This window comes from Gadus macrocephalus, chromosome 4, assembly GCF_031168955.1.
Source record: "Gadus macrocephalus chromosome 4, ASM3116895v1".
Lineage (NCBI taxonomy): Eukaryota > Metazoa > Chordata > Actinopteri > Gadiformes > Gadidae > Gadus > Gadus macrocephalus.
In genome coordinates this window covers 9,363,221-9,377,367 of record NC_082385.1, presented here as the reverse complement: position 1 = coordinate 9,377,367, position 14,147 = coordinate 9,363,221, and the positions used below count along the sequence as shown (strand labels likewise).

Sequence of the window (14,147 nt, the reverse complement as noted above, 5' to 3'; positions counted from 1 at the left end):
GGTTTACATCCTACCTCACTGGCCTCCAACAATTTGTTCAACTAAGCAACCACAAGTCTGGGTGTTCAGGTGTCTCACTGGGTGTCCCCCAGGGGTCAGTCTTGGGTCCACTCCTGTTCTCCACTTACCTCCTCCCGCTGGGCACACTCCTCCGTCACCATGGGGTCCATTTTCACTGCTACGCTGACGACACACAGGTCTACATCTCCACCAAACCCACCGCTGCCATCCCCCCCACCTCCCTCATCACGTGCCTGGAAGAGATCCGGAGCTGGTTGAGCAGGAACTTCCTGAAACTCAAAGGAAACAAGACCGAGGCCCTGCTCATCGGATCCAAATCCACCCTCACTAAATCACAACACACCCCAGCTCCACTCATAATCATCGATGGATTCCCAGTACCCTTCTCCTCCAAAGTCAAGAGCCTCGGCGTCATCCTGGACAACACCCTCTCATTCGCACCCCATATTCACAACATCACCCGGACTGCATTCTTCCACCTCCGCAACATCGCCAGACTCCGCCCATCACTGACCCAATCCAGCACTGAAATCCTAGTTCACTCATTTGTCACATCACGCATAGACTACTGCAACGCCCTCCGCACCGGACTCCCCACCAAACTCATCAACAGACTGCAGATCATTCAGAACTCAGCCACCCGGATCATCACCCGCACCAAATCATCTGACCACATCACCCCTGTCCTCATTCAACTTCACTGGCTCCCAGTACACTACCGCATCCAATACAAAACCCTACTCCTCACCTACAAAGCTCTCCACAACCTAGCCCCCAGTTACCTCTGCGACCTCCTCCAAGAATACACTCCCTCCCGCTCCCTCCGCTCAACCTCTGCTGGACTACTATGTATCCCCACATCACGACTCACTACAATGGGTGCCCGGTCATTCAGCTGTTCAGCACCCAGGCTCTGGAACTCCCTCCCCCCACACATAAAACAGTCAGACACCATTACAACCTTCAAGTCACAACTCAAAACTCACCTGTTCAAACTCGCACACAACGTCTAACTGATCACTGTTTTGATTGTTTGTTTGTTTTGTTTTGTCTTGTTTTAGTTTTATTTTTTTTATTTATTATATTTACTTGTTTATTTTTTTATTTTATTTTTTTCCACAATGTCTTGTTTTGCAACTGTCTTGAAAGGCGCCTCTAAATTAAATGTATTATTATTATTATTATTACTCTAATTAGCCCGACATCATATGACGAGTGTTGCGGATGGCACTTCAAAAGCGTGCAGTAACATTAGGCTATTAGTTTATTTTCAATTCTTACTCACAATTAGTTTAGTTAACATGTTTTAATGTAGCTCAAAATATACATGTTAAAAAAATTGTGGGTGTGGTCATACGCCAGTAGTTTCTGCCCCACCGAAATGAAGGGGCACCGCACGCTACTGGTCCCCCAATAGGCTATGTTTATAATGACCGCCTTAACGAATGCATTTTTTTTACTATAAAACGAGTCTCTCTACACAATAGTCTTAAAAAAATAACATTAATTACGTCGGGTGTTTTAAATAGGCCTACCTGTTGAATGGCAAAGCAGTTCGTGAACCTGCCGCACACTTACCGCTCTTATGATTAATTATAGCCTGACTTGGTGTTTCACAAGCCCTGAGGGGTGGAGTAATCACAGAGAGGAGGATTAGGATGCTTATAAGCGGTCTATAGGCTGCTATTGTCCATTCAATGCTTAGGACTACGGCGTTTTACATCAGTAATAATGGATAAAATGAAGACATGGCAGGGGCGTTTGCTCGGCTGCCTGGGTTTATTTTTTGTAGTTATCCTCACTTGTCTCTCCATCGCCTACTTTACGGAGGGATGCTCGAAGGGTGCCTTTAAACACGCAGCTGTTGCTGCAGACTCCAAACTTTGCTCCGACATTGGCAGGTAAGATAAAAAACTAAACGCACCTATGAAATGACTGACGTTTAGTTTAACGTAATTTAACTAGCCTATACAAATGAAATCATTATTCAATGTAAAAAAGAAAGTAGTCTTTATTCATATTGATCGTTTGCAAAATATTGTAGGCCTTGATTGTTTTAGTTGGCTTACAGCTTAAGTAGGCTATATCTAAGTAAATTGTAGCTTCAATCTTATTTAAATAGTACCTACTATTAAACAACAGAGCATTTAAAACATATTGTTGTAAAACATCATTGAGTTAGCCTCCAAGAGGGTTAATCTGATTAAGAGATTTGATCAGATATGCTACTCATATGGAAGAATGGACGCTCGACAGAAGATCACTTCAAAGTAAAATCTATCTTCGGGCTGCCTTGTGTTGACCTGATATCAAGCCTATTCATGTCACATGAGGCATAAGGTATCCTGACATTGTACAATTATATGCTGGACTATTAGGCTATAGGTTTAAGTGAATTATGGAAATAAGCCTACATGTTGTGAACCACTTCTAGGATGAAGGACGCAGAGTGGACATCATTCTTTATTCACTTGTTCATTCATGTTCTGTGATGATAGACTCGATTGTTTGGTCTCTCAGGGTCTTTATAGTTTGGTTTGGGGAAAGTTTCCTCATGTTGAGAGTTTCGGTTGTCTTTTCTAGAACAATGAGGGGAAGTGGGGTTGGACGCTGGATAGTGAATGATTGATGTTTTTTTAATAATGATATTATAAAGAGGTATTGTTTCTGATGTGCTGGTCTGTCAGATAGTATTTGTTAAACTTGTGCCGAGCGGCTTGCCAACTGCAAATTCATGAAATGCATTCGTGTGTGGGGGGGCGGAGTGGGGGCACTTTTTCGATCGTGTGTGTGTGTGTGTGTGTGTGTGTGTGTGTGTGTGTGTGTGTGTGTGTGTGTGTGTGTGTGTGTGTGTGTGTGTGTGTGTGTGTGTGTGTGTGTGTGTGCGTGTGTGTGTGCGTGTGTGTGTGTGTGTGTGTGTGTGTGTGTGTGTGTGTGCGCGCGTGTGTGTGCGTGTGTGCGTGCGTGCGTGCGTGCGTGCGTGTGTTTGTGCGCGCATGTGTATGCTTGTGCATGCTGACTATCTTACCGCCGTTTTCCCCCCCTTCAAACGGTAACAGTTCTGCGGTGTTTTAGGGACATTCTGCACCAGGGCGGCTCGGCGGTAGATGGCGCCATTGCAGCTCTTCTGTGCACGTCAGTCATCAACCCTCAGAGCATGGGACTGGGAGGGGGTGCGATCTTTACAATAAGGGATAAAAGCGGTGAGTACACGGGTGAGAGAGAGAGAGCGAGAGAGAGCGAGAGAGAGAGAGAGAGAGAGAGAGAGAGAGAGAGAGAGAGAGAGAGAGAGAGAGAGAGAGAGAGAGAGAGAGAGAGAGAGAGAGAAGCCTAATATCTCTTCCCCGTATTATGAATGTGGTTGTAACCCTTATATGAAGGTATTATTGTAGCAAAAGTCTTTAGCACCTGTAACTGCAGAATTTGAATGCGTACACTAAAGTCACAGTAAATTTGAAGTCGTATATATTTATTTTGCATGTGTACTCTAAAGTCACAAATGTGTAACAGTACATTTGTAGTCGTAAAAAAAATATAAATATTTTTTATACCATTGTAAACACAAAATAGGGTCTACGAGTACGCTAATCTGTGTTACAGGTGCACAAATCCTTTTGCTACAATTATTGCAGCGCAGTTGGTGTAAAACACATTCGCACACCCGTGTTTCATAATCTGAGAACATGCCCAAAAGGTGTGCATTCGTAAACCGAAATTTGAACAAATGCATCAGAAGTTGCACATCTGTGAACGCTATGTTAATTCAGCATTTTAATGAGCGAGCACAAAACCATTTTACAACTGCTCGAATCTGCTCCTGCAAGTCTCAGCTGTGGGGTTTTTTGCAGGTTGTTTTGCAACACCCCTAGGTGGTAAATGTGTAGCAAAAGCAGTGGTGTATAAAGTACTCAAAAGCCATACTTAAGTAAAAGTACAGATACCTTACTGGAAAATTACTTAAGTAAAAGTAAAAGTCACCTTTTAGAATAGTACTTAAGTAAAAGTATTAAAGTATCTGATCTTTACTGTACTTAAGTATCAAAAGTACTTTTCTGATATTAAATGTACTTAAGTACTGAAAGTAAAAGTACAAGTAACCGTTATCGAAACTCCTCCCTATAACTGCCCTCGTCCAATCATGCCTTAGCACTAACTGGCTAGATAGATACCTCGCCAGAGATGGAATAAGAATAAATAATCTTTATAGGTTATTAGCTAGCTTGAAATATTATATACAAATATTACCCAGCGGTGAAAGAACCTTACTAGTTTAAAATGTTGTGCTGGTGGTATTTATTTTGAGGTCGTGAAGTTTCTAATTTTTTGATTGAGACCTGTATGATTTTGCTTTGATTATTGTTGTTTCCCCTTCGTTGTTGATCTTTTTTGAAAACATCCTTCCACTGCATATTGCAGTCCATTTTGCCATGATCTGGATGCTGTCGCGGAGTTACTCCAAAAAAAAAATCACTGACACTGACAGATATCATAGCCCGACCTATTATCCCGCAAGCGCTGGTACACGTTACTTAATATTGATTTTGGTGTCATCCAGGATCGCGGATTTTCGGAAAACTTAAGTCCCTGCCCAAAAAGGGTATTTAAATTAGCTTTGTAGCAAAAATGGCACATATACAGCGTATTGAAGTGTATAAGATAGTGTTGTAATACTGCGTGTACAAACCAGCCTGATACAAATAGTAGAATTTTGATAGCCCTTGCCCTCGTCCTAGCCATGCATTTGTGTGTTGACAGTCGTAGGAGTTTTGATCGACGTAGCAACAGTAACTAAGCAAGGGGGCTTTGCGAACGTGCGCTGGGACAGCTGATTCGCCAAACAGGCTCGCAGTCTGTGTTCTACCACAGTCCCCGACGTTATTCTCATATCTCTCATGATTCTTTTTTTTTTTCTAAAGATGAGTTGATTTTGTAACGAGTAACAAAGGTTTCAAGGGAAATGTAGTGGAGTAAAAGTATCCGTTTTCTTCGCAAAATGTAGCGAAGTAAAAGTAAAAGTACAGAGAAATATAAGTAGTAAAGTAAAGTACAAATATCCAAAAAAACTACTTAAGTACAGTAACGAAGTATTTCTACTTCGCTACTATACAACACTGAGCAAAAGTATTCGTATCCGTAGATGACAGAGAGTCCGTGTGCGGGACAAAATAGTCCCGCCCATAATTTCCTAATCCAATGAAAATCGCCGGCAGGGATGCATTTCTCAAATTACACTGGGACCCACCCCGTGCCAGCCATGGAGCTATAAAGATCGCAGCATACTCAGCACGGGATACGTTTATTTCTGGAGAAGTGAAGAGGGCGTCCTACTGAACGGAGATGGGTATCCTACATTATGTTAAATGAAATGACTCAGTTCAAGTGAATTCCCCCCAAAGTATTTCATTAACATGCCGCAAATGTCCTTGAATGTATTTTAATGGTCGCCATAACATAAATTCAGAAATGATAATGCAATACTTTGGGGAGAATTCCCTTGAACTAAGTCATTTCATTTTACATAGGCCTAATGTAAAATGACATAATGTAAAAGGACCCCTACATGTCCTTCATGATTGACGGCGACACAGACGTCTCTACCAAAGAGTGTGTGATCGTCTACAGCCGCATTTTGCGCAAAGGGAGACCAGTCAACATTTTAATTGTGTAATACGCACAAAAGCACAAAAAAAGTTTTATTTTGCTTAATGGTTTAGTTCGAAATGTTCAATTTCAGCTCAGTGAAGCACCTTATTTTTCTTTTTATTTATAATTGTGCTTCAAATAAAGAAATGCCTTTCTCTACACCTTAATCTTGTTTAAAAATCATTCACATTATATGAAAGTTATGAACAGAGATATAAAGGTGACCTCATGGCGTCTGGACCCCTGTGAAGTATTGATAAATGTAATGCATTCTTTAGCCCACCCACCCAAAATCACCACCAGCCGTCACTGTAATTTGAGAATTGCATCCCTGCCGGCGATTTTCATTGGATTAGGAAATTATGGGCGGGACTATTTTGTCCCGCTCACGGACGCTCTGTCATCTACGGATACGAATACTTTTGCTACACATTTACCACCTAGGGGTGTTGCAAAACAACCTGCAAAAAACCCCACAGCTGAGACTTGCAGGAGCAGATTCGAGCAGTTGTAAAATGGTTTTGTGCTCGCTCATTAAAATGCTGAATTAACATAGCGTTCACAGATGTGCAACTTCTGATGCATTTGTTCAAATTTGGGTTTACGAATGCACACCTTTTGGGCATGTTCTCAGATTATGAAACACGGGTGTGCGAATGTGTTTTGCACCAACTGCACTGCAATAATTGTAGCAAAAGGATTTGTGCACCTGTAACACAGATTAGCGTACTCGTAGACCCTATTTTGTGTTTACAATGGTATAAAAAATATTTATATTTTTTTTACGACTACAAATGTACTGTTACACATTTGTGACTTTAGAGTACACATGCAAAATAAATATATACGACTTCAAATTTACTGTGACTTTAGTGTACGCATTCAAATTCTGCAGTTACAGGTGCTAAAGACTTTTGCTACAATAATACCTTCATACCCTTACCCCTACAGGCAAGGTGAAAGTCTACAGCTCCAGGGAAACTGTTCCAAAGTCCTTCAAGGCAAACCTTCTCGATGACTGCCCCACCAAGTTTACACTAATTTCAGGTGGCCCATTGCATTCATAATGTAATCCTATTAAAAAAACATATATTTGGGCTTATTTGTAATTGAATCATACTGCAATCATATTAGATATTAGAATAGGTATTGATATTGTCCATAAAATGGAGAACAACAGGTCAATTTATTGACTAGTAATTGTTTCCGGGCAGGATCTTTGTTGTCCATCTTTACCTGTTATCAACAATGCCAGTTACTTTTCTATATATATATATATGCATACAGTATATATATTTATACCTCAACAATGCCAGGGTTAGTACTCCAGTGTGTTCCTATAATATATAGGATATATAGGACATATATATATATATATATATTTATACACTATATATATGATATATATGAATCTATATTTCAGGCAGCCAGTGGATTGGCGTCCCTGGCGAGCTCCGGGGCTACCAGCATGTACACCAGCTCCACGGACGGCTCCCCTGGGCGCGGCTCTTTGAGCCCACCATTAAACTGGCCCGCAAAGGAATCCCCGTCCCAGCCTATCTCGCCAAACTCCTGAGCAACCCTCTGATTGGAAATCTCATCCGATTCTCCTCCCTCTGGTGGGTACAGCAGCACTTTGATTGGTCCCGCAACCACGGTGGTTGGACGGTTTTGTCACATCGCTGCGTCACTGAATGAGTGAGTCATGTAGTAGTAGACACCTTTATCCCTGATTGACTTACAGTGAATTCAGGTCATTTTTGATCAAGGATGGATTATTGCAAGGGCCTCGGGTGCTTGCAATCGTCAAAAACCATCAGGCTATGAGAGGCTGTGAGGTGTTAATAGAAAGGCTATTCGTTTATAAAGCCCAGATTAAGTAGCCTATGCTTTTTTGACGTAGCCTATGTGTGTTGTTTGGACTTGTTGTAAGTCCTCAATATACACCTGGAGGATAATGTGAAGTGCTTTAAGCTCAACCTTTGTATTGCGGCTGATTTGTGCTGGTGCTGCTTGGGTCATCTGGGCCCAGCGGCCCACTGACTCATAATCCGTTCCTGTTTTGGATCATTACGGTCTTAAGAAGCAGGTGGGTTAGGGCGTCTTGCTCTAGGATGGCAGGTAATCTGCGTACGTTCGGGATCAAACCCAGCACCTTTCAGCTAGGAGTCTCACACAGCCATACACTATCCGGACCTTACAACATCTGCTTTCAGCCAATTGTTGACTGATGTTAGGGAACATTCCCAGAGGTTTGTGAGGGATAAGAGCTTCCTCTAATCCTTCCTTCTAATTCTCACTGTGTACCCTGAAGTCAACCTCCCCTCAAAATGCCCTTTGTGACCCACGACCCGAACACTAAAGGTACGGGTCTCCATCCAATAATAGACACACAAATCTGCAGCATAATGGGCATCACAGTGGACAGCAGTTGTGTCACTGTACCTCCGTCAGGTCACTATATGCAGGGACTTTTCTAGGTATAGGGGGGTGGGGTCTCGCCCAGGATGCCCGAATGGCCAGAAACGCCACTGACAGTATGACATATGAGTTGCTTGGATTTTCCACTGATGCATCTGTTTATATTAAACACCAATTAACGTAACATTAATTGTGTCCCATTTTTATGCATGTGCTTTTTCCAGCCAGTTGTTCTGCAAACCTGACAAGACCATTCTGGGAGAAGGGGATACCCTAAGGTTCCCAAAGCTGGCTGACACCCTGGAAACCATAGCAGCGCAAGGGGCCGACGCCCTCTACAATGGCCAGATAGGGCTGGATCTGGTCCAGGATGTCAAGGAGGCAGGTCAGTGCAGCTGCTAAAAGGGTCAGGGTTCAGGGTCCGGAAGCCTGAAGCCCATTGGATCTTAAATACCTTAATTGACATCTGACCGGGTTAATTGGGGTCTCGTGGGGGCACAGTATGCATGATGAAATGCAATTAACTGTGACTCATGAATCTATAGATACACTGAAATGGATACCCGTCCTGAATGAGAAATCTCCCAACGTTCGGGTGGAATTACGATTTATCCATTTTGAAAATAAATGCGTCAAAAGAGATTCTAAGGAACACACCAAACTTGTAGTACACGACAAACATTTTATATCGTCACGAATTTCTTCTAGGTGGGACTCTGTCAATGGAGGATTTGAGATCTTTCAAGGTACAGGTCGCGGACCCATGGCCCATATCGCTCGGAGAAACCCGGATGCTCATCCCTCCACCGCCTGCGGGGGGAGCTGTGCTCGCCTTCATTCTGAACGTAATGAAAGGTGTGTTGTGTGGATCCTTGATAGACCAATCAGTTACCATTTTGTGCTGCCCATCATTACTATAACAATTAACTAGAAATGTAATCAGCAAGTTAAGCAGTTAAAATGTTGTTTTGTCACACCTTGTCCACAGGCTACAACCTCACCTCAAACTCCATGAAGGGGGACCAGAGAATCCAGACTTATCATCGCTTTGTAGAGGCGGCTAAATTTGCTAACGGACAAAAGCATGTCATCCGTGACCCGGCCATTAAATGTGCCAAAGTATGGATCAAATCTGAAATAAATGTTGCTATGTTCAAATCACGTTTGGAGGTTTAACATGATGTTCCCCGCTCTTCAAAGAACGCATCTTATTTACTGGATGGGGCCTTCGCCGACACGATAAGGGACCTGATTTCTGCGGACTGCACTCATAACGACGAGTACTACAACACACAGCCTCTGGTGGATCGCTTCGGGACCACGCACGTGTCTGTTCTGGCGGACGACGGCAGCGTGGTCTCCGTCACCAGCACCATCAACCAATTGTGAGTTGGCTCCCATATTTTCAAGTTCAAATGTGAGATAGAAAATGGAACGTTTTTTTCAATTTTCAGAAAAACTTTTCTCAAAGGGGACAAATTGTACTACAAGGTGTGCGTGTGATTAGCCATTACAATCCGTTTTGAAAATCTGCGTCTTCTGACATCAATAGTGGGCGTGTCCACCTAGATGTGTGCTGGACAGATCAGTCTACCAGCCTACCCAGTGGAATGAAGCAGACGTTGCTCAACTATCCAGGACACATCTAGGTGCACACGCACACTAGTGATGTCAGAAGACGCAGATTTTCAAAACGGCTTGTAACGGCTAATCACACGCACACCTGGTGGCATAATATTTCCCCTTTAAAATCAACCAAAAATTGAAATGACCCAAAATGTAAAACACATGCTCCATGGACATGCCTTACTCATTGTTCCAATTGGAATGTTTAAGAAATTCAATAAATTCTATAGTCAATCAATCACAATTACATTTGAGAGGTGGTCAGTAGCTGTTAACTATTTGGGGACATAGAGGCCACCCCTCGTTAGAACTGTGAACAATTTTGGGGTCAATATCTCCAAAGATGATGTCACAGTGTCAATAAATGCGAATGTGAAAAAAGGCTAAGCTAAGCTAATGCTCTAAATGGAAATCTCCAAAGCCCGCTTTTGAAAGTGGCAGGAACTGGAAAAGTACCAGGCACATAGGACACCTCTCTTAACATGTGTATAAAGTATGGTGTGGATATCTCATTCAATGGCGTCACAGTGTCCATCAGAGTAATTCCTCTGAAGTGTAATGCACCACTTCCCACATAAAAAATCACACGTAAACGGCATCTACTTACTACATAACCAGTGTCTGCAGGTGTCTGTGTGTGTTTCGGTGTGTGTATGTGTCTGTTTGTCTTCTTGTATGTGTGTGTGTGTGTGTGTGTGTGTGTGTGTGTGTGTGTGTGTGTGTGTGTGTGTGTGTGTGTGTGTGTGTGTGTGTGTGTGTGTGTGTGTGTGTGTGTGTGTGTGTGTGTGTGTGTGTGTGTGTGTGTGTGTGTGTGTGTGTGTGTGTGTTTGTGTGTGATGGTGTTTTTTGGGAGTAAATAATCTATTTTTATATAAATGTTTTATGTTTTATGTATTTTTTGTTCTATTCCCTAATTCCATAGGTTCGGCTCGGCCATTCTCTCCCCTAGAACTGGAATCATCCTGAACAATGAGCTGGCTGACTTCTGTGGACGAGTGGCCTCAATCAGAGCAGGTGAAGCAACACTGTCTTTTACGCTGCATTGCAATACTATCTATTATGTAAGTACTATTATATTGGCCCTTTTATATTATTGCTATTGTATCATTCATATTATAGTAGTAGTATAAGTACTATTATTTTCAATGTAGCAGACACCGGTTATATTATTAATGAGCAGATGGGGGTAAGTAAGTACAGGAGAGTATATTCATATAGGAGAGTAAATGCACAACATGGGAAGAAATATGAATTAAACAGTGTGTGCTATATCAATGAAACTATACACACAAGTGTATCAGTTGCTGGTCAAGGCAATACCCGAGGATGTAACTACATGTCAGTTGCCAAAATTGGGTTTCAAACCCATAGCCTTTCAGATGAATATCAAACACCCAAACAACATTAATACTGCCCACTTTAAAGCCTTCTAACAGACTGGACACTGGTCACTGGTCCAAAGCGGTTGACCACACATTGATTTCAGATATTCAGGGTTGAACCCAAAACCTTCCCCAGGACTGGTAGTCAAACACAATCTTGCCGATCTTATTCACCTTATGTGTCCAATCTCTACATGATTTTCTTGCCCTTTAATCATTAGGTTGCCCTTTACATCAACTGTCACACGGCTTATTTTCGCTGAACTATTATACAATCTATGAAACAATACGCCTGTAACAAGCTGTATTCTCTCGGTGTGTGTTGGCTCCAGGCGAGCAGCCCCCTTCCTCTATGGCTCCAACCATCCTAGAGTCCTCCTCGGGGGGGGGGACTCTAGCCATCGGGGGCTCCGGAGGCAGCATGATCACCACAGCGGTAGCCTTGGTAAGACCTCCTCAAGCCGCTTAGTTTACGTACATAGGCCACCTCCGCATCCACACCGTCACCAGACCCTCTCTCCCATGACTCCCCCGTCGTCCAGGCCCTGATGAACCACCTCTGGCTGGGCATGAGCCTGCAGGAGGCCATCGCAGCCCCCGTGGTGTTTGTGGACTCAAAGAACGGGCTGCAGTTTGGGCCAGGCTTCGATGAGGTGAGTTAATTTTCTTTTCTTTTTTACCCCTAACCTTCTTACTCCTACCTGCTGCTTAATGACCTTTCTTTGTAATGTATTACCCCTACCTGCTCCTTAACGATCTGTCTTTGTAATGTCTTACCCCTACCTGCTCCTTAATGACCTGTCTCTGTACAGTCTAACCCCTACCTGCTCCCTAATGACCTGTCTTTGTAATGTATTACTCATACCTGCTCCTTAATGGCCTGTCTCTGCACTTTCTAATACCTACCTGCTAATTAATGACCTGTCTTTGTAATGTCTTACTCCTCCCTACTCCAAATTGGCCTGTCTCTGCACTTTCTAATACCTACTGGCTAATTAATGACCTGTCTTTGTATTGTCTTACTCCTACCTACTCCTTAATGACCTGTCTTTGTAATGTAATACCCCTACCTGCTCCTTAATCACCTGACTCTGTTCTGTCTAGCCCCTACCTGCTCATTAATGTTCTGTATTGTGTGTGTGTGTGTGTGTGTGTGTGTGTGTGTGTGTGTGTGTGTGTGTGTGTGTGTGTGTGTGTGTGTGTGTGTGTGTGTGTGTGTGTGTGTGTGTGTGCGTGTGCGTGTGCGTGCGTGCGTGCGTGCGTGTGTGTGTGTGTTGCTGATGCGCCCGTAACCAGAAGGTGAGAGCAGGCCTGAAGGCTCTGGGTCACCGTGTGGAAGACTTGAAGTACCCCTTCAACGCGGTGAACGCTGTGGCGCGGCACCGCGGCTGCATCGCCGCCGTCTCCGACCAACGGAAGATGGGCCGGCCATCGGGCTACTGAGGGAGCCTCTGTAGCCACGGACACTTCCAACAGAGAGAGAGGTCGAGGTTAATGTGATGGGTGTGGAAGAAGGAAACTTTTGACTGCTGCCTCCAAGGGTTGAAAGGCTGGAAGTAGCTTATTGGAAGCCCCCCCGCGTAACCACCAGGTTTAAGAGATGGTTTAAGATGATGGACCACCAGGTTGTGGTTTAAGAGATGGTTTAAGATGATGGGCCACCAGGTTTAAGAGATGGTTTAAGATGATGGACTACCAGGTTTAAGAGATGGTTTGAGATGATGGACCACCAGGTTGTGGTTTAACAGATGGTTTAAGATGATGGACTACCAGGTTTAAGAGATGGTTTGAGATGATGGACCACCAGGTTGTGTTTTGAAGATGGTTTAAGATGATGGACCACCATGTTGTGTTTTAGAGATGGTTCAGGATGATGGACCACCATGTTGTGTTTTGAAGATGGTTCAGGATGATGGACCACCAGGTTGTGTTTTAGAGATGGTTCAGGATGATGGACCACCATGTTGTGTTTTGAAGATGGTTCAGGATGAAGGACCACCATGTTGTGTTTTAAAGGTGGTTCAGGATGATGGACCACCAGGTTGTGGTTTAAGAGATGGTTTAAGATGATGGACCACCAGGTTGTGGTTTAAGAGATGGTTTAAGATGATGGACCACCAGGTTTAAGAGATGATTTAAGATGATGGACTACCAGGTTTAAGAGATGGTTTAAGATGATGGACCACCAGGTTTAAGAGATGATTTAAGATGATGGACTACCAGGTTTAAGAGATGATTTAAGATGGTGGACCACCAGGTTGGGTTTTAAAGATCGTTTAACATGATGGAATAGGATGATGTGTTTAAAAGATGGTTTTAGATTAACCACCACAAAGATTTTAAGCATTTCTAAAAAAAATAATGTTTTTTTTAATCTGAAGTTCCATTTTTTATAAGAAATGTTGATTCATTTTTGTTGAAAGAACTATATTTTTGTAACCGGATAACAATTAAACATTGTTTTTTTTATTATCAAAGTATTTGCTATCGTCGTTATTTATATTTTTGATAACACTGTCAGGCAGCTGCTATTTTCGTATTTGTTTGTAGTTTGTAAACGTCATAGATGTAGAATATTTTATTATTGGTAAAGTTACTATATAGACAACACAACAACAATGTAGTAGCCACTATATACTTACTATATAGTTACGACCACATTGTTGCTATGTCAACCAAATACGTTCGATTTATAATCCCACAATACTATAGGATGAGTTTGATTCTAGGATCATGTTTCCATTTTTAGCATTTGTTTGTTTGATGGCATAAAGGAAAGAGTGAAAAGATGGATTTTAAACAGATTTATGAATTAGGGATCATCTCAAGTGTATACCTCCGAGCCACTTGAAGTAAATTATGAAAACATGCAGATTTCTTCCTCTGCAGAGCAGGCGCAGCCTCCTAGAACACATGAGGAGTCCACTGGGCTGAAATGAAAACAAAGCTACGCTACCTCGATGAAACAGGCGGCTGGTCGAGACCTTTCATTATAAAGGGGCTTCCGTAAATTTTGTGAACAATGCTGACTATAATTGTAATTCCTCTGCAGAT

The 14,147-nt window shown here is 42.7% G+C and overlaps 1 protein-coding gene across 14 annotated transcripts; it reads left to right on the top strand.

Annotated features, from left to right (window-relative positions):
• Positions 1 to 1,530: 1,530 nt before the first annotated feature.
• Positions 1,531 to 13,575, top strand: ggt5b (gamma-glutamyltransferase 5b). 14 transcript variants are annotated; one of them, XR_009525361.1, is made up of 14 exons: positions 1,531 to 1,922; positions 3,097 to 3,224; positions 6,616 to 6,711; positions 7,088 to 7,283; positions 8,310 to 8,470; positions 8,794 to 8,940; positions 9,074 to 9,204; positions 9,286 to 9,470; positions 10,634 to 10,725; positions 11,426 to 11,538; positions 11,636 to 11,746; positions 12,390 to 12,758; positions 12,827 to 12,866; positions 13,175 to 13,574. XR_009525361.1 is itself a non-coding variant. In XM_060050050.1 (12 exons), the coding sequence occupies exons 1-12, from the start codon at positions 1,753 to 1,755 to the stop codon at positions 12,534 to 12,536; spliced, it is 1,677 nt and encodes a 558-aa protein (XP_059906033.1). In that variant the 5' UTR covers positions 1,531 to 1,752; the 3' UTR covers positions 12,537 to 13,574. The 14 variants fall into 14 exon arrangements, 1 of the variants encoding a protein (XP_059906033.1); XR_009525360.1 differs by lacking the exon at positions 12,827 to 12,866 and adding an exon at positions 12,901 to 12,939 and having other exon boundaries at positions 12,390 to 12,826; XR_009525356.1 differs by adding an exon at positions 13,018 to 13,061 and having other exon boundaries at positions 12,390 to 12,978; positions 13,317 to 13,574.
• Positions 13,576 to 14,147: the final 572 nt, after the last annotated feature.

Bases quoted from the DNA above. Each gene is read 5' to 3' on its own strand.
- ggt5b (XM_060050050.1), top strand. From the start codon at position 1,753: ATGGATAAAATGAAGACATGGCAGGGGCGTTTGCTCGGCTGCCTGGGT. The intron at 3,225-6,615 runs GTGAGTACACGG...TTACCCCTACAG, and splicing joins TACAATAAGGGATAAAAGCG to GCAAGGTGAAAGTCTACAGC. The intron at 8,471-8,793 runs GTCAGTGCAGCT...AATTTCTTCTAG, and splicing joins CCAGGATGTCAAGGAGGCAG to GTGGGACTCTGTCAATGGAG.